This window comes from Symphodus melops (assembly GCF_947650265.1).
Source record: "Symphodus melops genome assembly, chromosome: 17".
Classification (NCBI taxonomy): domain Eukaryota; kingdom Metazoa; phylum Chordata; class Actinopteri; order Labriformes; family Labridae; genus Symphodus; species Symphodus melops.
In genome coordinates, this window is record NC_136707.1 from 23,884,508 (window position 1) to 23,909,507 (window position 25,000).

At 47.7% G+C, this 25,000-nt stretch overlaps 1 protein-coding gene across 1 annotated transcript in view; it reads right to left on the reverse strand.

Annotated features, from left to right (window-relative positions):
• prr12b (proline rich 12b) overlaps positions 1-25,000 on the reverse strand; it is a 28,554-nt gene that overhangs the window by 70 nt on the left and 3,484 nt on the right. The window contains exons 2-16 of the mRNA XM_079366396.1: positions 23,968-24,125; positions 23,447-23,608; positions 18,890-23,286; positions 17,569-17,781; positions 13,904-13,978; positions 12,400-13,258; positions 10,114-10,712; positions 9,921-10,037; positions 8,575-8,708; positions 7,701-8,482; positions 7,492-7,611; positions 7,294-7,391; positions 2,154-2,285; positions 566-661; positions 1-402 (exon numbers count right to left, since the gene is read on the reverse strand). The exon at positions 1-402 is cut by the window's left edge and continues 70 nt beyond it. Of these exons, the coding sequence (XP_079222522.1) occupies positions 268-402; positions 566-661; positions 2,154-2,285; positions 7,294-7,391; positions 7,492-7,611; positions 7,701-8,482; positions 8,575-8,708; positions 9,921-10,037; positions 10,114-10,712; positions 12,400-13,258; positions 13,904-13,978; positions 17,569-17,781; positions 18,890-23,286; positions 23,447-23,608; positions 23,968-24,125 (8,077 nt within the window). The 3' untranslated portion in view covers positions 1-267. The remainder of the gene's footprint in view (positions 403-565; positions 662-2,153; positions 2,286-7,293; positions 7,392-7,491; positions 7,612-7,700; positions 8,483-8,574; positions 8,709-9,920; positions 10,038-10,113; positions 10,713-12,399; positions 13,259-13,903; positions 13,979-17,568; positions 17,782-18,889; positions 23,287-23,446; positions 23,609-23,967; positions 24,126-25,000) is intronic.

Sequence of the window (25,000 nt, forward strand, 5' to 3'; positions counted from 1 at the left end):
GACGCAGCTATCGCCATCCGACTTACACGCCGCCGACCAAATAGGACACGGGTGGCTGTGGAAACACAAACGGGATCAGACTTCACTGAACCAAACTGTACCGATCCGTACCGGACCGCTGGGTGGAAACGGGACTTTAGTCTCTCTGAGTCTTCTTTAAATCAGACTCAGTAATTCAGAACAGACAGTTTTTATGTCTCTCTGCTGGAGTCTGATCGCTCGCTCTCTGTACACCTGGATCAGAGGTAAAGGTTCGCTCAGGTGTATTTAGGCCTTTGAACTGAGGCTCAGCAGCTCCATGAAGGAGGTGAACAGACTCTCCAGCCAGCTCTGATTGGCCATGCACTGCTGCACAACTTCCTCCTGACCGGGGTCCTCGGCCGCCTGCTCGATGCTGTCCGTCTGCAGAGAGAACACGCCTGTTACATACATGTTCTTCACACTGGTTTGATCTTAATCACATCATATATAAGCTTCACTTTGAATATGTTAATTTAAAGTCAGCTGAGAGGTGAGACTGCATCCCCTCTCAGATGGTTATACTGACATGTATTCATGCACTTACCTCCTTCTTGCAGTGCAGGAAGGTGTGATATTTGTAGTGATGGAGGGAGTGATACAGACTGTAGAGTCGACACGTCTCTATGGACAGCTTCAAATCCTGAAGACGTAAAATTTACTGAAATGATTTCTCTTTTTTTAAACATTTAGTCGAACAAGAGAGTCTCTGTAGAATCAAAAGGAACACTGACAGGACCAAGGCCATGCCAGAGCTCATCCTATTTCACACCGTAAGAATCATGAATTGGCCCTATATATATTTCCTCACTTGCTGTACTTTATTCAGAACCATTCATAGAACCATAGTTACATACGTAATTCTATTTTATTCTTCCTGACCACCAGAGGCAGACCAGTACAAGGGGCAGGTCCCAAGCTGGTGCACCCTGGGCTCAAGGTGGGAAAGACTTTATAGCCCCCCTAACCGACCTGTGGCACCTAACCGAGCTGTTGTCAGCCCAGACAGGAAATGGAAGGTACACAAACTCTCAGGGTAGAGAGAGGGGGAACTTGAGTAGAGACTGCACAGAGCACGCTCTACATTCCTGTCTGAACACCAGGCCGACAACATATGCCACCTGTTCTCATACTGCACCCTGGCATTTAACACATACTGCAAACAGGGATTGAACAATCTGAGCAAAGGGTTGGATAGGATCTAGGACAGGAGGCCCCTCCTGTCGGGGAGCGATGGTTGGCTGTGCTTCAGTCTGAACAGCAGTGAAAACCACAGCCTGGGGCCTTTCTGGAGAACACTCTGAAGGATTGCCTGCTGGGGGAAAGCAGAGAGGGGACCCTCTGGCCAGTTGTAAGCCATCCTGACCCAGAGAGTTGGTCCCCTCTGTGAGGAAGAATCAGGGGCAATGAGTGGCCACTCTTGACCTCCTGAAGTGATCCAAGATGCTGAGCACCACCTCTGGATGTAGACGCCACTCGAGACAGGAAATCCACCACCTGGTTCCTTTCTCCAGGTAGGTTGGCTCCATTGCTGTGGCCCAACCTGAACTTGGTCGCACCTTGCAGAGCTGCGAGGGTCCGGCCATCACCCATAACGTGGGAGAGGGCTTTTCAATCCCCCCCCAGCATGCAAGCAACCGAAGCAACAATCTCAGGCTTCTCTTCTAAGGGAGACACTGTAAAGGTTGCTGGGGCTGCTCGGGCTCGGCAGGGACCAGCTACAGGCGACTGACGTCCCTACAAATAAGGGCCCCAAGGAGTCATCCCCCAAGCCCCACCGAGAGCTGAGGGGAGAGGAAGGGGAACTGAGGCATAAAGCCATGAGGTCAAAATGGATTTTAAAAGTTAGTTTCAGATCACCACACTCATGTATCAGTCTTTAAATCGACACCAAGCATTAACCTTGTAAATGACTTTACTCCATCTTAACTAACTTACAGTCTGAGTACAGCATGACTGCACACCACAGGGAGTTATTAAATATGACCCCTTGTTTTTATATTCTGTCAATGTCAGAAATAAAGCCTTTAAAACGTATTATGCCATGTATTGTTTATCCAGGTGTAAGTAAGATGGTCATTGAGTTTCTTTCTTTTTTTTAAATGTGAGTTTGTTTTGACATCTGTGTTTCTCACCTGTTGTTTAGGATTACTTCGCTTGACCCTGTTCAGAGTTTTTCGGTTGTAGCCCTCCCCCCCCAGGTGGACTTTAACTGCTCCAGACTCCAGAGGGTCTGCCGTCATTTTAGGAAAAGTATGAAGAGACTCCTGAAGAGAGGACAGAGAAACCAGTCAGAGACACAATGTACATTTTAAATCACGTGTTTTTCATGATGACATCACGTGTTCTCTTTGATTGTATTTCTCATTTGCTTTTATTTTATTTAAGTTCTTGCTAGTTCTGTTTTGTTTCCCATGTTAACTGTTTTTGCACCCATACACCCATATGTGTAAATGTACTTAACATGAAAACCCAATTCTGAGATCTACAGAACAAATAGGGTCGATAAAGGCTTCAATTCAAAATTAATTGGAAATGGTCATTAGCAGGCACACTGTGGTCTGAGAGGTGACTGTAGTCTGACTGTAGTCTGAGAGGTGACTGTAGTCTGAGAGGTGACTGTAGTCTGACTGTAGTCTGAGAGGTGACTGTAGTCTGAGAGGTGACTGTAGTCTGAGAGGTGACTATAGTCTGACTGTAGTCTGAGAGGTGCCTGTAGTCCGACTGTAGTCTGAGAGGTGCCTGTAGTCCGACTAGTCTGAGAGGTGACTGTAGTCCGACTGTAGTCCGAGAGGTGCCTGTAGTCCGACTAGTCTGAGAGGTGACTGTAGTCCGAGAGGTGACTGTAATCTGACTGTAGTCTGAGAGGCAACTGTAGTCTGACTGTAGTCTGAGAGGTGCCTGTAGTCCGACTGTAGTCCGAGAGGTGACTGTAGTCTGACTGTAGTCCGAGAGGTGACTGTAATCTGACTGTAGTCTGAGAGGCAACTGTAGTCTGAGAGGTGCCTGTAGTCTGAGAGGTGCCTGAAGTCTGACTGCAGTCTGAGAGGTGACTGTAGTCTGACTGCAGTCTGAGAGGTGGCTGTAGTCCGACTGTAGTCTGAGAGGTGACTGTAGTCTGACTGTAGTCTGAGAGGTGCCTGTAGTCCGACTGTAGTCTGAGAGGTGCCTGTAGTCCGACTAGTCTGAGAGGTGACTGTAGTCCGACTGTAGTCCGAGAGGTGCCTGTAGTCCGACTAGTCTGAGAGGTGACTGTAGTCCGAGAGGTGACTGTAATCTGACTGTAGTCTGAAAGGTAACTGTAGTCTGACTGTAGTCTGACTGCAGTCTGAGAGGTAACTGTAGTCTGACCGTAGTCTGAGAGGTGCCTGTAGTCTGAGAGGTGACTGTAGTCTGACTGTAGTCTGAAAGGTAACTGTAGTCTGACTGTAGTCTGACTGCAGTCTGAGAGGTAACTGTAGTCTGACTGTAGTCTGACTGCAGTCTGAGAGGTAACTGTAGTCTGACTGTAGTCTGAGAGGTAACTGTAGTCTGACTGTAGTCTGACTGCAGTCTGAGAGGTAACTGTAGTCCGACTGTAGTCCGAGAGGTGACTGTAGTCTGACTGTAGTCTGAGAGGTGCCTGTAGTCTGACTGTAGTCTGAAAGGTAACAGTAGTCTGACTGTAGTCTGACTGCAGTCTGAGAGGTGCCTGTAGTCTGAGAGGTGACTGTAGTCTGACTGTACTCTGAAAGGTAACTGTAGTCTGACTGTAGTCCGAGAGGTGACTGCAGTCCGACTGTAGTCTGAGAGGTGCCTGTAGTCTGACTGTAGTCTGACTGCAGTCTGAGAGGTGACTGTAGTCTGACTGTAGTCTGAGAGGTGACTGTAGTCCGACTGTACTCTGAAAGGTAACTGTAGTCTGACTGTAGTCCGAGAGGTGACTGCAGTCCGACTGTAGTCTGAGAGGTGCCTGTAGTCTGACTGTAGTCTGACTGCAGTCTGAGAGGTAACTGTAGTCTGACTGTAGTCTGAGAGGTGCCTGTAGTCCGACTGTAGTCTGAGGTGACTGTAGTCTGGCTGTAGAGAGGCAACTGTAGTCTGACTGTAGTCTGAGAGGTGCCTGTAGTCCGACTGTAGTCCGAGAGGTGACTGTAGTCTGACTGTAGTCCGAGAGGTGACTGTAATCTGACTGTAGTCTGAGAGGCAACTGTAGTCTGAGAGGTGCCTGTAGTCTGAGAGGTGCCTGAAGTCTGACTGCAGTCTGAGAGGTGACTGTAGTCTGACTGCAGTCTGAGAGGTGGCTGTAGTCCGACTGTAGTCTGAGAGGTGACTGTAGTCTGACTGTAGTCTGAGAGGTGCCTGTAGTCCGACTGTAGTCTGAGAGGTGCCTGTAGTCCGACTAGTCTGAGAGGTGACTGTAGTCCGACTGTAGTCCGAGAGGTGCCTGTAGTCCGACTAGTCTGAGAGGTGACTGTAGTCCGAGAGGTGACTGTAATCTGACTGTAGTCTGAAAGGTAACTGTAGTCTGACTGTAGTCTGACTGCAGTCTGAGAGGTAACTGTAGTCTGACCGTAGTCTGAGAGGTGCCTGTAGTCTGAGAGGTGACTGTAGTCTGACTGTAGTCTGAAAGGTAACTGTAGTCTGACTGTAGTCTGACTGCAGTCTGAGAGGTAACTGTAGTCTGACTGTAGTCTGAGAGGTGCCTGTAGTCCGACTGTAGTCTGAGGTGACTGTAGTCTGGCTGTAGAGAGGCAACTGTAGTCTGACTGTAGTCTGAGAGGTGCCTGTAGTCCGACTGTAGTCCGAGAGGTGACTGTAGTCTGACTGTAGTCCGAGAGGTGACTGTAATCTGACTGTAGTCTGAGAGGCAACTGTAGTCTGAGAGGTGCCTGTAGTCTGAGAGGTGCCTGAAGTCTGACTGCAGTCTGAGAGGTGACTGTAGTCTGACTGCAGTCTGAGAGGTGGCTGTAGTCCGACTGTAGTCTGAGAGGTGACTGTAGTCTGACTGTAGTCTGAGAGGTGCCTGTAGTCCGACTGTAGTCTGAGAGGTGCCTGTAGTCCGACTAGTCTGAGAGGTGACTGTAGTCCGAGAGGTGACTGTAATCTGACTGTAGTCTGAAAGGTAACTGTAGTCTGACTGTAGTCTGACTGCAGTCTGAGAGGTAACTGTAGTCTGACCGTAGTCTGAGAGGTGCCTGTAGTCTGAGAGGTGACTGTAGTCTGACTGTAGTCTGAAAGGTAACTGTAGTCTGACTGTAGTCTGACTGCAGTCTGAGAGGTAACTGTAGTCTGACTGTAGTCTGACTGCAGTCTGAGAGGTAACTGTAGTCTGACTGTAGTCTGAGAGGTAACTGTAGTCTGACTGTAGTCTGACTGCAGTCTGAGAGGTAACTGTAGTCCGACTGTAGTCCGAGAGGTGACTGTAGTCTGACTGTAGTCTGAGAGGTGCCTGTAGTCTGACTGTAGTCTGAAAGGTAACAGTAGTCTGACTGTAGTCTGACTGCAGTCTGAGAGGTGCCTGTAGTCCGACTAGTCTGAGAGGTGACTGTAGTCCGAGAGGTGACTGTAATCTGACTGTAGTCTGAAAGGTAACTGTAGTCTGACTGTAGTCTGACTGCAGTCTGAGAGGTAACTGTAGTCTGACCGTAGTCTGAGAGGTGCCTGTAGTCTGAGAGGTGACTGTAGTCTGACTGTAGTCTGAAAGGTAACTGTAGTCTGACTGTAGTCTGACTGCAGTCTGAGAGGTAACTGTAGTCTGACTGTAGTCTGACTGCAGTCTGAGAGGTAACTGTAGTCTGACTGTAGTCTGAGAGGTAACTGTAGTCTGACTGTAGTCTGACTGCAGTCTGAGAGGTAACTGTAGTCCGACTGTAGTCCGAGAGGTGACTGTAGTCTGACTGTAGTCTGAGAGGTGCCTGTAGTCTGACTGTAGTCTGAAAGGTAACAGTAGTCTGACTGTAGTCTGACTGCAGTCTGAGAGGTGCCTGTAGTCTGAGAGGTGACTGTAGTCTGACTGTACTCTGAAAGGTAACTGTAGTCTGACTGTAGTCCGAGAGGTGACTGCAGTCCGACTGTAGTCTGAGAGGTGCCTGTAGTCTGACTGTAGTCTGACTGCAGTCTGAGAGGTGACTGTAGTCTGACTGTAGTCTGAGAGGTGACTGTAGTCCGACTGTACTCTGAAAGGTAACTGTAGTCTGACTGTAGTCCGAGAGGTGACTGCAGTCCGACTGTAGTCTGAGAGGTGCCTGTAGTCTGACTGTAGTCTGACTGCAGTCTGAGAGGTAACTGTAGTCTGACTGTAGTCTGAGAGGTGCCTGTAGTCCGACTGTAGTCTGAGGTGACTGTAGTCTGGCTGTAGTCTGAAAGGTAACTGTAGTCTGACTGTAGTCTGACTGCAGTCTGAGAGGTAACTGTAGTCTGACTGTAGTCTGACTGCAGTCTGAGAGGTAACTGTAGTCTGACTGTAGTCTGAGAGGTGCCTGTAGTCCGACTGTAGTCTGAGAGGTGACTGTAGTCTGACTGTACTCTGAAAGGTAACTGTAGTCTGACTGTAGTCCGAGAGGTGACTGTAGTCTGACTGTAGTCTGAGAGGTGCCTGTAGTCTGACTGTAGTCTGAAAGGTGACTGTAGTCTGACTGTAGTCTGACTGCAGTCTGAGAGGTAACTGTAGTCTGAGAGGTGACTGTAGTCTGACTGCAGTCTGAGAGGTGACTGTAGTCTGACTGTAGTCTGACTGCAGTCTGAGAGGTAACTGTAGTCTGAGAGGTGACTGTAGTCTGACTGCAGTCTGAGAGGTGACTGTAGTCTGACTGCAGTCTGAGAGGTGACTGTAGTCTGAGGTGACTGTAGTCTGACTGTAGTCTGAGGTGACTGTAGTCTAACTGTAGTCTGAAAGGTAACTGTAGTCTGGCTGTAGTCCGAGAGGTGACTGTAGTCCGAAAGGTAACTGTAGTCTGAGAGGTGACAGATAGATAGATAGATAGATAGATAGATAGATAGATAGATAGATAGATAGATAGATAGATAGATAGATAGATAGATAGATAGATAGATAGATAGATAGATAGATAGATAGATAGATAGATAGATAGATAGATAGATAGATAGATAGATACTTTATTGATCCCGAGGGAAATTCAAGAAAGTCTATAGTCTGACTGTAGTCTGACTGTAGTCTGACTGTAGTCTGACTGTAGTCTGACTGTAGTCTGACTGGGGTCTGAGAGCTGACTGAGACTGACTGTAGTGTGATTGTAGTTAAAAAGGGGACTGCAGAATAATGAACAGCTGAACCTGGTGCTGAGCGCTCATGTTGACTCTTCTCAGCAGCCTCTTCTTCTGCTCACTGAGCAGGCTGTCAATCTTCCTCATGGGTGGGAGGTACAGCTCGTCTAAGGAGGTGAAGAGGAGCACAAAGTTATGTTTAAATCTCGTCTTCTTTCACTGCTACATTTCAAGTGGACACATTGAAGTTTGTCCCTGCTCTCTTACCGTCAGTGTCCTGCAGAGCCTGAATCATGTCTGGATCGAGCGCCGTGCTGACCAACATCTCTACGTAGCTCCTGAACATCTCACGCATCACTCGGTTGTTCACTCCCCCCCGAACAGGAGCTGAAACACACAAAGGAGCTGCATAAACACCTGAACACACACACATTTTCTCACATTATCAACACACAACACACACACTAAAAACTGACCTTCGTCCTCACTCGGAGGGGAGGAGTCAGACTCTGAGGAGGAGGACGGTACCTCCTTCAACCACTTCTTCCTCTTCTTTGGAGGAGGCTCCGCCTTCTCCTTCGATGTCTTACCTCGAGGCCGACGCTCCAGGCTTTTCTCTTCTCCTCCTCTTTTCTCCTCCTTCAACCTGGAATACTCTATCCCTCCATCTCTCCTCTCCCTCTCTCTTTCCTGCTCCCTGTGTTCTCTCTCTCTCCACTCCCTCTCTTGTTTCTCCTTTTCTCTGTGCTCTCTCTCTCTCTCCTTCTCCCTTCTCTCCCTCTCTCTCTGCTCTCTCTCCTTCCTCTCCCGCTCAGTTTGCTCCCTCTCTCTCCTTTCTTTTTCTTTCTGCTCTCTCTCCTGTTTCTCCCTCTCTCTCTGCTCTCTCTCTTTGCGGTCCCTGTCCCTCTGTTTCTGCTCCCTCTCTCTCTGTTTCTGTTCTCTCTCCTGTCGTTCCCTTTCTTTTCGTTCCCTCTGCTCCTTCTCTCTCCTCTCCCCCTCCAATTCTTTCTCCTTTTCTCGGCACTCTCTCTCTCTTCGTTCTCTGTCCTCCCTTTCTGCCTTCTCCTTCTCTCTCCTCTCTCTCTCCTCTTTTTCTTTCCCCCCTCTCTCCTTGTTCTCCTTCTCTACCTTCTCCTGGTTCTCCCTCTCTTTCTGCTCCTTCAGCTCCTTCTGTCTCTCCTTGTCTCGGTCGTCTCTCTCGACTCGAGGGGGGGTCTGATTGTGGAGGTGGGGCATCTGTTTGGGCAGAGTCTGTCGCCTATCAATCAGGAGGTCAGAAACAACAAAGACTTGGTTCAGCTTTCACTTCTTTAGCTCCACTATTTCTCTCACTGATGAGAATGAAGTTACCTGAGGGTCAGACCCGCTCGGTGCCACGGCTTTCTCGAGCATACTCTCACATAATCCTTTTTGTTGACGTTCTCCAGAAACTTCACGTACAGGCGCTGGTATCGCATCTTCGCATCTCCAAAATAACCCAGATACTGAGGAGACACACAACCAGAGATCCTTCAGCCGAGAGGAGCTGAAGTACGACACTGACATGACGCTTTGTGTGCGCCGTTTTCACACATTCACTCTGGATAAATGTCCCTCCTATCAGAGGGGAGGGGGCGGAGTCTCCTGAGGAAAATAAACGACGCGGAAGTAGCGGACGAAGAGAATCCGCTACTCAAGGCTCGAATGAGAATATTTGCCTTTCTATCAATGCTATGTGTAACGACATCCTGATGAACAGGAAACAGAATGCAGCAGATTGATTATGTGCACGGAGGTCGTAGCGGTGGCGTGCAGCAGTAACAGTATAGAAAGGTCACTCTCGCTCCCATTGGCTGGAGGGGAATTCTCTGGAGAACATCCTGCTGCGTTCTCACATCAGAAAAACTACGAGTCTGTCAGGAGAAACTCCGGGTGACATTTCCAGCCGCTCCGGGAAAGATTCCGGGTTTCAGAAAAGTCATCTCACGTGTTTCGTGTGTTTTGATAAGTTTCTCATCATCTGCGTGTGGATGAACTGTGTCGGCGCAGGTACCAGATCGGCTCGTGACGTCACACAAATGTACACTACCCACGATCACAGAGTGTTTCTGATTGGATGAGCTTGCTGTTACCATGGTAACATTTCCCACCTCTCTGTGCCGTATGTTTGCGAACCTTGACGCGAACAGATAAGTCTTGTTAGCAGGCTCGCTAGTTAGTTAGCTAACACGAAGTGCACTAATAAACTTGTCATGCCGCTGTGAATGTCGTTTATATTTTCCAGGACTCAAACTTCCAGATAGGACAAACAAAACAACAACGATATAACTCGCAAAGGATTGTGGGATGGGGAGTTCCTTGAGTCTTGTACTGTTGCCTTTTTTTTCAGTTTTTAATGCTGTTTAGGTGCCGAATGAATGATATTATATTATATCATATAATATATGATATTATAGTTGTAGTAAAGTATAACTCAAAGACCCACAAAAACATGAAAACTGTGTAAAGTCTCAAATGATTTTGTGTGACGTTACGAGCGATCCAGTCCACTTTATTTAAACAACAACAATGTCTCCAACGTGCGGTGATAATAAAAACAATTAAACTAAAATGTCCATATAACAATAAGAAATAAATAATCACAACAGTGCAGAAATCTAAGACGAGTCCATAAATAAAACAATAAATCTGGTACCGACACCGGCTGACACACTTACGTTACTGGTAGCACAGAACTGCCTCTGACCATCTTTGATCTCTGGGCTGAACTTCTGGAGTAAAGCCTTCTGCACCCTCCAGATGGGCGGCGGCTCTCTGCCCGTCTGCAGCGCCATCTGTGTGCACAACAAAACAGTCATTCATGCAGGTGAGGTATTAACTCACGTCAAACACCTGTTTCCAGATTCTCACCTTAAGAGTGCCGATGTCCTCGGTCCGGACCACAAACTCATCACGTTCACGGAAGATCCCCTCACCACCGCTCTCGCTGTCCTCCTCCTCGCTCTCTCCAGCGATGGCAGCATCAGCCTGCTTCTTTGCCAGGTGGAGGGAGGTGAGTCGCTGGGATGCCGGGGTCTCCTCCGGGGTTGGAGGTGAAGGTGGGGGAGAAGATGATGAAGAGGGTGAGGACGAAGAGGGAGAAAGCTGTCCGGCTTCAGGCTCCTGGTCCTGGTCAGAGGAGGAAGGGGGAGGCGTGGTCGATGGAGGGGGGATGGACTGGGCCAAAGGGAGGTTGGAGAGTGGTGAGGACAGCGTGGCTGGAGGGGAGGTGGAAGGGGGGGGGGAAGTGGCTGCAGTAGGAGCAGGTTGGTAGGTGGACTGCTGCTTGTGTAACTCAGACGGAGGAGTCGCTAAGTTCCCCTCCTCCTCCTGCTGGATTGGCAGGCTGGGGAGTAAAGAGGGGCCCATGAGAGGGAGTGGCGAGAGAGAGGAGTATGTGGGAGGAGAAGGAGAAATTGTGGGTGAAGGAGATGGAGGTGCAGGAGCTGGCAGCGGTCCCGATAGAGAATCTGGAGGGGAGGGGGAAGACAATTAAAATCAACAAATCAATGCTGAGGTGACTTCATCCTTCAGTTTAATGAGATTTGAAGAGATCTTTAAATCAGGAAGATCTCTAAATCACAAAGATCTCTAAATCAAGAAGATCTCTAAAACAAAGATCTTTAAATCAGGAAGATCTCTAAAACAAAGATCTTTAATCAAGAAGATCTCTAAAACAAAGATCTCTAAAACAAAGATCTTTAAATCAAGAAGATCTCTAAAACAAAGATCTCTAAAACAAAGATCTTTAAATCAGGAAGATCTCTAAAACAAAGATCTCTAAATCACAAAGATCTCTAAATCAGGAAGATCTTTAAATCAGGAAGATCTCTAAATCACAAAGACCTTTAAATCAAGAAGATCTCTAAAACAAAGATCTTTAAATCAAGAAGATCTTTAAATCAGGAAGATCTCTAAAACAAAGATCTTTAAATCAAGAAGATCTCTAAAACAAAGATCTTTAAATCAAGAAGATCTTTAAATCAGGAAGATCTCTAAATCACAAAGATCTCTAAATCAAGAAGATCTCTAAATCACAAAGATCTCTAAATCAGGAAGATCTCTAAAACAAAGACCTTTAAATCAAGAAGATCTCTAAAACAAAGACCTTTAAATCAAGAAGATCTTTAAATCAGGAAGATCTCTAAAACAAAGATCTCTAAATCAAGAAGATCTCTGAAACACAGATCTCTAAATCACAAAGATCTCTAAAACAAAGATCTTTAAATCAAGAAGAGCTCTAAAACAAAGACCTTTAAATCAAGAAGATCTCTAAAACAAAGATCTCTAAAACAAAGATCTCTAAATCAAGAAGATCTCTGAAACACAGATCTCTAAATCACAAAGATCTCTAAAACAAAGATCTCTAAATCAAGAAGATCTCTAAATCACAAAGACCTTTAAATCAAGAAGATCTCTAAAACAAAGATCTTTAAATCAAGAAGATCTTTAAATCAGGAAGATCTCTAAAACAAAGATCTTTAAATCAAGAAGATCTCTAAAACAAAGATCTTTAAATCAAGAAGATCTTTAAATCAGGAAGATCTCTAAATCACAAAGATCTCTAAATCAGGAAGATCTCTAAAACAAAGACCTTTAAATCAAGAAGATCTCTAAAACAAAGACCTTTAAATCAAGAAGATCTTTAAATCAGGAAGATCTCTAAAACAAAGATCTCTAAATCAAGAAGATCTCTGAAACACAGATCTCTAAATCACAAAGATCTCTAAAACAAAGATCTTTAAATCAAGAAGATCTCTAAAACAAAGATCTTTAAATCAAGAAGATCTTTAAATCAGGAAGATCTCTAAAACAAAGATCTTTAAATCAAGAAGACCTTTAAATCAGGAAGATCTCTAAATCACAAAGATCTCTAAATCAGGAAGATCTCTAAATCACAAAGACCTCTAAATCAGGAAGATCTCTAAATCACAAAGATCTCTAAATCACAAAGATCTCTAAATCAGGAAGATCTCTAAATCACAAAGATCTCTGAAACACGGATCTCTAAATCACATAGATAATACAAAAAGATCCTGTGTTTGCAGATGTTCACAATTTTGAAAACTAAATGGAAAAATGTCTGAGAATGTTGGATTTATTTAATTTAATTTATCTCATATATTCCAGTGACAGACTGATAAACACCAGGAGTACCTTGAACCTTTGGAGCCTCCAGGATCTGTTGTTCAGAGGACTCCTCCTCCTCCTCTTCGTCCTCGTCCTCCAGCTGTTTCAGGGATCCCTGCAGCAGATTCTGTTGAGCACTCATTGTTTCTCTGTCATCCGGTGCCTCTCCTCCTCCCTCTGCCTCCATTTCTTCCTCCACCTCCTCCATCTCTTTGCCTCCGTGCTCCACCTCCCTCTCTTCCTCCGGCTGTCTCTGCAGCTGCTCAGAGGTCTCTTTCTGCTCCTCCTTGTCCTGGGAGTGATGCTGAGTGTAGGTGAGAACGTCCTCTTTCTCATCCTTCTCCATGCTGGGGATCAGGGTGGGGGCAGGGAGGGGGGGGCTGAGTGATGGCTCCTGGGGTGTAGGTGGGGATGGAGTGGGCGGTGCTTTGGCCATGGCAGACGCCATGGCAGCAGCGAGTGAGTGTGGTGTGTCATAGAGGGCAGAGATGGCGGAGGAGATGCTCTTTTGCAGGTCCTGGTTCTTGCTGACCGAGTCCTCCTCATCAGAGGAGAAGGAGGGCAGTGTCTCCAGGTTCCTTTTGAGTTCCTCGTCCAGAGGTTTGCAGGGACTTGGACAGCCGCTGAGGTTCAGCTCCGCCCCCTCGCCATGCTCCCTCTCGCTGAAGGGTCCTTGAGGCTGCGGAGGAGGAGTCGGAGGCAGGGGATGAGGAGGCGGGGATAAGGGCCTGAGGGAGGAGCTCTTCAGGGGGGTGCAGGGGTTGAGGGCATCCTCCTCAGGACCGCCATCAGGTCCTAGCTCCAGACCGGACTGTTTCTTTCCGGTCTTCAGGAAGTCCAGAAAAGACGCCATAAAGCCAGGTTTGAAGTCAAACTTGTCATCAGCCTGCAGGAGAGCACGATCAACCAATACAATAGTTTTAATGACGGTCCCTAACCCTCTGAAATAAAACCGGTCTCAGATGTTCTCATTCTGTTTGCAGCCTTAATGAGGACTTCGTTATTCTGTTGAATTTTAAGAATCTTTACTTCATGAGAAACAATTAAACTTTATGATTTCTCCACCAGCTCGGTGAAAACAGCCCTGCATGCTGAATTACAGGTGATACACCTGAACAGACAGCAGGTGGCAGCACGCGTCCTACTCTGAAAAATGTGGTAACCGTGGCAACAGCTGCCCTGGTAACAGCCATCTCTCTCCTCTCTCTTTTGTCAGTCAGAATGAGCTGGCTGTCAGTCAACTATAACCTCCTTTTTCCAAAGCTCAGAGCACAGAGAGACGAGAGAAGAGACGGTTTGTGTGACGACAGATAAATGCTTCTTTAACATCCATCATTTTCTGTGAGCAAACAGCAGGTTAAACACACACACACACACACACACACACACACACACACACACACAGGTACACCTACAGGAGGGAAGAAGGTGGAGGATGTGATGCTCGCTCCACCACAGGCTGCAGTTTGAATGGATGACGGATGAATTATATATGAAGCTCCTGGCTTTGCTCATTTTTGTAGCAACTTACTGAACTGGAGAGTTTCTGCACAGCAGCCCAGGCGTCAGGAGTCAGAGGCTCGTCCATTTCTTTCTTCCACGTCATCTGTGTGAAAACGCCAAAGAAACACGTGATCAGTAAAGTGGCGGAGATGGTCAGAGACCAGGTCTGTGTCTTCATAATGTTCCTCGGAGCTCATGGAGATGAATCAGAACCTTGTTTATCCATCAGTGTCGGCGTGATGTGAGAGGAGCTCACCTTTAAATAAAACAGCTGTTATTATCTCTGACATCACTTCCTGTCATAATGCACTCTCAGGTAGTGACTGTGTGAACAACAAGACGCAGCTACAACAGTTATTTTATTTGATATTCAGCTTGCACACACTCAGCAGACTGTTCACATCACTCCTCATGACGGGCTGGATGCCACCGATGACTCCTGGGTGGTTTAACTGCTCGACATTAAGGGTCATCGTGCTGCTGCATTGTTCTCAATCACAGGACTGAGTTCTGCTAAAGGCTGAGTCACCTGGACACCTGGACCAGAACCCTGGACCAGAACCCTGACCACCAGAGAACCAGGACACAGCGTCTGATCATCACGACACACACAGTCACACAGTCACACACAGTCACACAGTCACACAGTCACACAGTCACACAGTCACACAGTCACACACAGTCACACAGTCACACACAGTCACACAGTCACACACAGTCACACACAGTCACACAGTCACACAGTCACACAGTCACACACAGTCACACAGTCACACAGTCACACACAGTCACACACAGTCACACACAGTCACATACAGTCACATACAGTCACACAGTCACACACAGTCAGACACAGTCACACAGTCACACACAGTCAGACACAGTCACACACTCACTCACATACAGTCACACAGTCACACAGTCACACACAGTCACACACTCACACACAGTCACACACAGTCACACACTCACTCACATACAGTCACATACAGTCACACAGTCACACAGTCACACAGTCACACACAGTCACACAGTCACACAGTCACATACAGTCACACAGTCACACAGTCACACACAGTCAGACACAGTCACACAGTCACACAGTCACACACTCACACACAGTCAGACACAGTCACACACAGTCAGACACAGTCACACACAGTCACACAGTCACATACAGTCACATACAGTCACACAGTCACACAGTCACACACAGTCAGACACAGTCACACAGTCACACAGTCACACACTCACACACTCACATACAGTCACACACTCACATACAGTCACACAGTCGCACAGTCACACAGTCACACACAGTCACACAGTCACACACAGTCACACACTCACACACAGTCACACAGTCACACACAGTCACACACTCACACACAGTCACACAGTCACACACAGTCACACACAGTCACACAGTCACACACAGTCAGACACAGTCACACAGTCACACAGTCACACACAGTCAGACAGTCAGACAGTCACACACTCACACACAGTCACACAGTCACACAGTCAGACAGTCACACAGTCAGACAGTCACACAGTCACACAGTCACACACAGTCACACACTCACACACAGTCACACAGTCACACACAGTCACACACTCACACACTCACACACTCACACAGTCACACAGTCACACAGTCACACACTCACACACTCGCACAGTCACACAGTCACACACAGTCACACAGTCACACACAGTCACACAGTCACACACTCACACACTCACACACTCACACACAGTCACACAGTCACACACAGTCACACACTCACACACTCACACAGTCACACACAGTCACACAGTCACACAGTCACACACTCACACACTCACACACAGTCACACACTCACACAGTCACACACAGTCACACAGTCACACACAGTCACACAGTCACACACAGTCACACAGTCACACACAGTCACACAGTCACACACTCACACACAGTCACACAGTCACACAGTCACACACTCACACACAGTCACACACAGTCACACAGTCACACACAGTCACACACTCACACACACTCACACAGTCACACACAGTCACACACAGTCACACAGTCACACACAGTCACACAGTCACACACAGTCACACAGTCACACACAGTCACACACTCACACAGTCACACACAGTCACACACAGTCACACACTCACACAGTCACACAGTCACACACAGTCACACAGTCACACACAGTCACACAGTCACACACAGTCACACAGTCACACAGTCACACAGTCACACAGTCACACACAGTCACACACAGTCACACAGTCACACACAGTCACACAGTCACACACAGTCACACAGTCACACACAGTCACACACTCACACAGTCACACACAGTCACACACAGTCACACACTCACACAGTCACACAGTCACACACAGTCACACAGTCACACACAGTCACACAGTCACACACAGTCACACAGTCACACAGTCACACAGTCACACACAGTCACACACAGTCACACACTCACACAGTCACACACAGTCACACACACAGTCACACAGTCACACAGTCACACACAGTCACACACACAGTCACACAGTCACACAGTCACACACTCACACACTCACACAGTCACACACAGTCACACACACAGTCACACAGTCACACAGTCACACAGTCACACAGTCACACACAGTCACACACAGTCACACACTCACACACAGTCACACACAGTCACACAGTCACACACAGTCACACAGTCACACACAGTCACACACAGTCACACACTCACACACAGTCACACACTCACACACAGTCACACACTCACACAGTCACACAGTCACACAGTCACACAGTCACACACAGTCACACAGTCACACAGTCACACACAGTCACACACTCACACACAGTCACACACTCACACACAGTCACACACAGTCACACAGTCACACAGTCACACACAGTCACACACTCACACACAGTCACACACAGTCACACAGTCACACACAGTCACACACTCACACAGTCACACAGTCACACACAGTCAGACAGTCACACAGTCACACACAGTCAGACAGTCACACAGTCAGACATCCACCCTGCTTCAGATTTAGTTGCAGCTGTAGTTTCCAAATGTCTTGATCACTAAATGAGAATGTTTGTGATACTTTTGATTTATTTCGATCAGCAGAAGAACCACAAGAAAAGAAAGAATCACCACTAATACGGTTTAGGTTTCTAACATCTTTTACTCTCTTGTGAAAACAAATCTTAATAAATAATTAGAGTAAAATAACTTTCCTTCACAAAGGTTTTGTGTAAAAGAATTTAATCTCAGCTGAATTTATGTATGTTTATAAATTACTGTCCTATTTGTCATTGATATGCTGACTTTCGTTAAAGGATCTGTTCTTAACTCAAAAACACATAACTCAATACACTGTTCAGATACCCCCCCCCCCCCCCCCCCATAAGTTTACCCCCCTCACAAGCTGTTGTGTATTATGTGCCTGTAGAGATGAGAAAACTCTCAGCTTTGGTCACACATCCCACAGTGCCAGTCCATTCAAGTCTGAAGACTCCAATCTGTAAGTGTTCGGGGAAGCTACCAACGTTTGTCTCTGACAGTCACTGAAGCCGTTTTCAGTCACTGTCAGAGACAAACCTTCTTCACTGTGTTTGTCAGAGCAGCAACATGAATGCTAAAGACAACACTCCTCCAAACCTCTGCAGGTTTCTGCTGATGCCTCATCATCTTGTCTTGGGTCTGGTTCACGTCCGCCCTGCTGACATCCATGGCGTTGCTGGGTCCAGGACTCAGGCCCAGAGTCGGTGCTGATCCCACTGATCCATCAGACAGAATGGGATCCGTGCTGGACAGAGAGTCTGTCCTCAGCAGAGACTCTGACGACAGCATGGAGGGGACAGGCAGTTTGATCTGAGGGTGGAAACATCAGGTTGATGAAGATGTTTGTTCTATTCGAGATACTGAAGCTTCACTGATGCTGAGCGTATTAACCCCGTCAGACTCTATGCTTACTTTCACACACATGTAGCAGGCCACAATGAGCCGCAGAAATTCTGTTTTTTCTCCCAGTCTGATCTGTGCCCACAACAGAACAGGCAAAGAGAAATGTATCTCACACTGTGGCCACAGACATGGAGATGCAGTGTGGGCAGACGGTGCAGCATTAGCAGCAGGAGTTCTCTCACACACACACGGCGCACACAAATGCACACGCGCACGCACACATGCACACGCGCACGCACACATGCACACACGTGCGGACGCACACGCGTACACACATGCACACAAACACACATATATTAACAGCATTAAAGAATTATAAGTTCAACTCTATGTTAAAGGATGCAACATTAGATAGACCAGGCCAATCCTGTCTGACTGTAGAGGATATGTAAAGACTGCACCATGTAAGCTTCACCTTAACTGTAGGAGGTCATTCATTTTTATAGGTTTTTAAAATATAATCAGTTTACTCATCTGTCAGACACCCACTTATGATTCTTAATTCAGTACTTGATTTGGTTTTATTTATATTATTTATTTATATTGGGAGATAGAGTAGCACAAGACTTGCTTTCAGCTGGGTTAGCATTAGGCTGCAACACTAAGAAATAATGTCCTATTTGGAAACTACAACGATAACATTGGAAGAATCAAAAGCCATCCTACCATTCTTTGCAAAACCTTTGATTGTTCCATTTAAAGGACTGTTACCATAAGGCCTGCACAATATGAGAAATACATGTAAAGTGGAGTTAAATTCCTTATTATCCCTACTATAAGTCATGAGAAACAGAAATTACAGTTTATATCAGCTGTAACAAAGGGTTTAGCCAATTTGTTGTTTCCAATGTTTCACACGATGCCTGTGTGCAATATGTGCAAATTCAGACTTTCCAGAGGCTCCTTTTGAGATTACAAGGAAATTGTGATTTATTATACAGCCCTGATCATAACCCAGTGCAAACATCCTATGACTGCTTGTAAATGCCAGTTCAGACACTTTAGTCCACCTCACCTTGATAGGTCTTATTGGATCATGCTGAGGTTGCTGGGATGGTTGCTGTTCTTGTTGTTGTTGATGGAGAGGTTGGAGCTGAGAACAGGAAACATGCTGCTGATGGTGCAGGTGTTGCTGCTGTTGCAGTGTTGGGTGGTGCTCTGCCTGCAGTCTGTGGTGTTGCTGTGGGAGATGCTGCTGTTGACTGAACTGTTGTTGCTGATGATGATACTGTAGGCTTTGTGCTTTATTCAGGTCTTGATGCATGTCCACAAGCCCTTCATCTCTTTTACCCCGCCCTCGACCCCGACCACGACCCCTCTTACTTTCTCCAGGCACTGATCCTGTCAGCCCCCTGCAATAAGGCGGCTCTGGAAGTGGACGTATTCGCGGCCTACCTCGTGGTCGAGGTGGGCCTTCACGTTTTGGTTTTGTTGGTTTCCTGCCTCTTTTCTTAGGACCATCAAGGGGAGGGTGTTGAGCAGGGTGTCCAAGGGCAGAGTACCCAGAGGGGTGGCAAAAGTCCATGTCTCCCATCAGTGGACTGAGCCCACTTATTCCCATCACTCCACCAGCCTTCCTACAACTAGACACCAAGTCTGGGAGCAGGTCAGGAAGGCGTCGACTGTTGAGGCGAATATCTGCTGGAACATCAGCTTTGTCCTCATCGTCCTCAAACTCGTACTCCTGCGCATAGTTTTTCTTGGTTTGGGGTTGTGGCTCCCGCCGCTGTTTCAGCAGGTGGAATGAACTCGTCTTCAGAAGCTTTTTGGGTCGAGACGAACAAAATATGGGGGAGGTCAGACCTGGCGTGCCTGAACTTCCACCCACACCCACAGCTCCCATCATCTTGTTGACTGAACCATCCCCTTGAACTGCTGAGGTCAAACCCATACTGGGGGTTTGGGACTGTATTAGGCCAAGCTGGTCTGTATTCACAGTGGACGGGAGCTCATGGGTCTTCATGGAGTCAAGGTCTAAGTGCAGATTACTGTTTCCTGTTCCTGGGAGACTGTGGCAGTACTGTCCATAGCTCTGATCATTGTGATGCCCAACTATATCATAGCCCTCTCCAGAAGCTCCTCTTTTTAAGACTTCCATACCGTCCTGGCCCGGCCTATGACCCTGGGTCAGGCTCTCTTGAGCAGCCTGTCCTGCCCCTGAGTCCCCAGCACAGCTTGACTTGTAATCAGCTGAACAAAACATGTCCTCCATCTCAGGGAAGAAAGAGCGATCTTCATCTTGTAGCAGAGAGTCAGGAAAGCAAATGGATGATAGGGGAGCAAACCGCTGATGCTGCTGAGTTTGATTCTGTCCTACTTTAGTGACTGGGCTCACAGTGTCAAATTGGTGCTGCTTCAGCTGGTCTAGCTGGGAGTGGGACAGCTGGGTTTCAGGCTCTCTTTGTTGAGGCTGTTGCTGTTGTTGGGGATTCCCCATATTTGCTGCCATCCTGTGGGAGTGTGGATGGGCTATCTGAGAGTGTGACAGCTGATGGTGAGGATGGGCCTGCTGTTGGTGGTGGGCATGGATGTGGGCATGTGCCTGGGACTGGTTGAGGTGGTGCATGTGTGAGGGAGTGGACAGGCCCAAATCTGGTTCAGAGAGAAAGTCATGCAGCCCAGAGGCTGTTTGTTGGGTATGGTGATGAGGGGTAAGCCTGTGCTGTGGCCGTTGTCTGTCTCCACCACCCACTTCCCTTCCTGTCACAGTCACCCCAACTCTACTTCTGTCCACAGTTCCTCCACTGTCTCTGCTGTTTGCCCGGGAAAGAGATTGCTCCAACAAGTCTAAGGGAGACACTGAGCTCTGATTGGAACAGGTTTGGTCTCTTTGCTGGGTTCCAAGGCTGTAGTGGGTGTCCAGGCCCTGGTTCTGAAGCTGGAGTTGTAGCTGTGAGGACTGACTCTGTGGGTTGGATTCCCCCCCAGCAGGCCCTGCTCCTCCAGCTGAACCTATCATGGCCTGCTGGCTCAAAGGAAGCTGCTGTTGCTGTTGTTGTGGAGGGGGAAGCTGAGGGTCCATCTTGGTGCGGGTGGTATGGGAAAGGACAGACTGTAGCATGTGAGCTTGCTGGTTAGGGTCTGGTGGTGAATCCATCATGGAGATTGGGATCCTGCTTTGGGGAGCCTGCTGTGAGTCTGTTGTGTTACATAAATAGGTGTTCTGGTTTGAATCTGAAGGCTTCTTCAGGTCCATGTGAGGGAGGCTATGCGAGTGGGACAGAGGATGACTGTGCTGAGAGTGCTGGGAGATTTGGGGGTGCTGAGACTGTGAGGACAGATGTGAGGTGTGATGGGAATGTTGGGAGTGTGGGTGTTGTGTGTAGGGCCCCCCTCTATCATAATGGAGCCCTGAGCCCAAGGAGTCATGTTGTTGTTGATGAGAAAAAGAGTCAGAGACCCCTCCAAGCCCCACTGCAGAGGACTTCGATATGTTTAACTCTGACTTCTGAGGCTGTTTCTTTGATGGCATTTCCAAATGACTGTTTAAGCCAGTTGCTGAGTCACTGATTTCTGTCCCAGAATCTGAACTGGCATTATTGGTGCGAATAACACTTTGAAGGTGGTAGCGTTCTTCTGAGATCTTGCTGATGTCAAAGGTTAATCCCTTGCTTTCCCCATCCCTCGCCTGTGGAAGCGGTTGGGGTAGCTGCTGAGAAGGTTGGTGATGCTGGGATGGATGGGGAGCTGAGCTCTGGGCATGTAGTAAGTGCTGGATGAGGAAATCCTCCTCATCTTCTTCTACATCCTGGGATCTTTCAACTCCCAGCATGGTAGGCTCTGTTTTTGACTTTGGTTCTGTTGAGTGGTAGGACTGGCTCTGTGTTGGCCTAGTATCAGGGAATCCTTGTGGTGAGGGCAAAAACGCAGGAGAGAGAATGGAGGACAAGTATTTGTTGCCCCCCGAGCCTCCAGGAGACTGTGTAGGCCGAGCAGAAGCAGGGGAGTGCAGTCCAGGGTGACTAATCGTAGACCCAATGGAGGGTGATGGGCTTGACTCAGACAGGTGGTAAGAGTTGCTGCCTCCAGTGCTACCACTTGCAGGCCCACTCCCTAATCCTGCTGATCCAACTCCACCTCCAAGTCCTGATATAGGCCCACTTCCTGCTGACCCACCTGCATTTCCATATCCCAAGGAAGGACTGCCTGCTCTTCTTGAGCTGAAACTTGATTCCCCAAATACTACCTCTGCAGAAAACGAGCGCCCCCCTGACCCAATACCAGTAAAGTTCTTCCCTCCAGTGCCCCCTGATCCACTGTTCAGGTCCTGAGCATGAGGTGAGTTGAAGCCTCCATATGACTGGGCCATGTGTGTAGGTGGAGGCTGGTTTGGTGAGCAGGACTGAGCATGTTGCTGGGGAGGTGTCTGGTCTGGTAGGCTTGATTTGGCCACAGATGGAGATCCGTAAGAAGAGAGGCATTGATCTTGTGCTGGCTGTGGAGCAAGGTTTGACGACACCACTTGTAGAGGTGCGTGTACCGGTGCCGACTGAGGAGGGGGCTGCTGGTGGGAGGAGGCAGACAAGGAGCCAGCGCTTGTTTTAGAGCTAGAAGATGATAAAGAGGAGGCCGAGGAGGCTGATGGTGGAGTACGGGATGGCACTGAGCCAGCAGAGGAGTAGCCACTGCTGGAGCTGGAACACTTGGATGCTTTAGAACCAGAAGAGGTGGAGGCTGTGGAGCTGGAGGGTGAAGTTGTGTAGGGGGTTTGGATAATTGGCCGATATGTCTTGGGCTCCATCCGTGCAGAGGGCTTAGGGTCAGAGGATGGGCTCTGCTCACTAAGGGGACTGCAGGACAATCCGGGATGCCGGTGGTGGCTTGCTATCTGCTGGTAGCCTGATGAGCCACCACAGCTGACATACTGTTGGAGGGGAAGTGTTGCAGAATGAGACGGGGATGTTCGTTGGTAATGCTTTATCACACTATCCTGCCGTGAAACTGCCCTCTCTGGAGGCTGGCTTGAAGAGGGGGCCGAGGGAGTCAGGGGTGGTGCAGAGGAGAACATTGAGGCATTATAAAGCTGAGACTGGTTATGAAGCTGCGAGGACAGCAGATTGAACTGGGGAGGAGGCAGGTGGCAGCTGGAAGAGGTGGAAGGGGCTTGGGTTGGGGCAGTGGGCTCCTGGGAGCCTCGGTATGTGGCACTCTGGGAGGACAGCAAGCGGTCAAAGCCCAAGCTGGACTGGGAGGGTGTTTTGATGTGCAGCAGGGGATCATGGGGGGAGAGTAAACCATTGGAGGTGGGGCTAAATGTGGGCGTGTCCTGCAGGGATAGCGAGGGAGTGAAGGATCGCCCAGAGAAGGAGCCAGGATGCTGGTATGCAGAAAGGGCTGAGGAGGAGGGGAAGGAGCTGGAACCAGGGAGTGCTCCTGATATAAAAAGCTCCGCCGGGCCCGGTGTATGCATCGCTACAGGACACAACATTAGAGGCATAGTGTTGGTCAATAAAAAGTCACAAATCAACATGTGTACAGTTTAAGACTACAAACGTACTTTCTAGATGGTAAATGCTAAGTATTATCTTTTATACCAGTAGGTCTTGTTGTGTATCGCTGCCCTTACACTCACCAGTCTGCCAAGAGGGAGTGCGAAACTGAGAGAGGAGGGAGGAGGCGGAGGGTGGGGGCTGTGGACCTCGGGACTCCAGGGCGGAAATCAGATTCATGACGGAGGGGTCAGGCCCCGAGGGGCTCGCATGGTGGAGGCTGGCATCAAACAGCCCCGACAGGCCTGGCAAAAAGACACAGAGCTCATTTATTTAATAAAAATGTCATATAATAGAACAAATCGCCATCAGATAAACCATTTAATCAAACTTTTATTTCATCTTTATTTCAGTAAATCATCATTAAAAAGGAACACAGAAAAACTAACATCCTGCTCTGGACTCTACATCACTATGATTTAACATTTTTCCACCTCATAAAGAAAATCATATTGAAACATATGAAATTATAAACGCTGTGTAGATTTTAAATCATAGCACAATCAAACACAGTGATCCATTCACTTTAATCTACAGGTGATCAAGAGTCACTAATTGTGCTGCTGGAATGTCACAGATGATATATGGCAGAGAGAATCCTTACCCAGCGAACGTCCAGCAGCGCCCCAGGCCCCACCCTGTCTGCTGCTTCCTGGATGGTGATTGGTTGCATAGCCCTGTAGGGGGTGGGGGGTGCCGTAAGCCTGGCGGTGGAGCAGATCTGAGTCTGGGTGGGATGACCTGGAGCTTCCATACATAAGGCTGAGGGACACATGAGGGTAAAGTTATGAAGGCCACACTCCACAGTTTCAGAGCGTCTCCACAAACAGCCTTTTAATGAACACATCATGTGTCTTCTCTGTCAGCAGTTTACAGACTCAGCTTCCAGTCACAGTTCAAACTTATTCAATTTGAATGTAATATTATACAACATTTTGACAGGGCTTCACAGCATCCTTTAAACGATGCATGCAGCTGTCATGGTTTCCTTACACAAAAACAAGAAGGTGTTTGCTTCTCTGAGAACGATCAGTGTAGAATTATTCAGACGAGCCGGATATGCTTTTCATGTTAATTGCATTTCAAAGATATTTTTCTTCACATTGCTTAGTTGTATTTCTGGTTAAGTCAGATCTAAGGCACGTGGGGCAGGCAGAGGTGCTCTGCAGGCTAAGATGTACAGGTAAAACTATATGCGATGACCTCAAAGTCCATTTCTTTCCTTTGTTTGTAAACCTGTAAAACATGTTAGACTGTCGCCTCTGATCCCATCTTACAAACTAACTTCATGGCCTTTACAATCAGACGTGTTGATGTGCAACAACTCGTCTCCTTCAGACAATCCCAATGAATCTGTGTGACAGTTTGATCGTGACGGGAGTTCTAACTGTAAGAGGGCCGAGGGAGGTGCAGAAGGAACCTGGAAGACTAAAAACAGCATCATGTCACAGAGTTCTTACCAAGAACACCGATGAGCTGAGACAAACTGAGAAAACTGCAGGAGATGATCTGCAACATTCGATGGATTCATTCCTTCACACAGTCCGATTAAATAGTTGAGCAGAGATGTTTGTTTATGTTGTTTAGAATTATGAACCTGCACAGAGCGCTGAAAGAGGCGTAAACATAACTTTCAA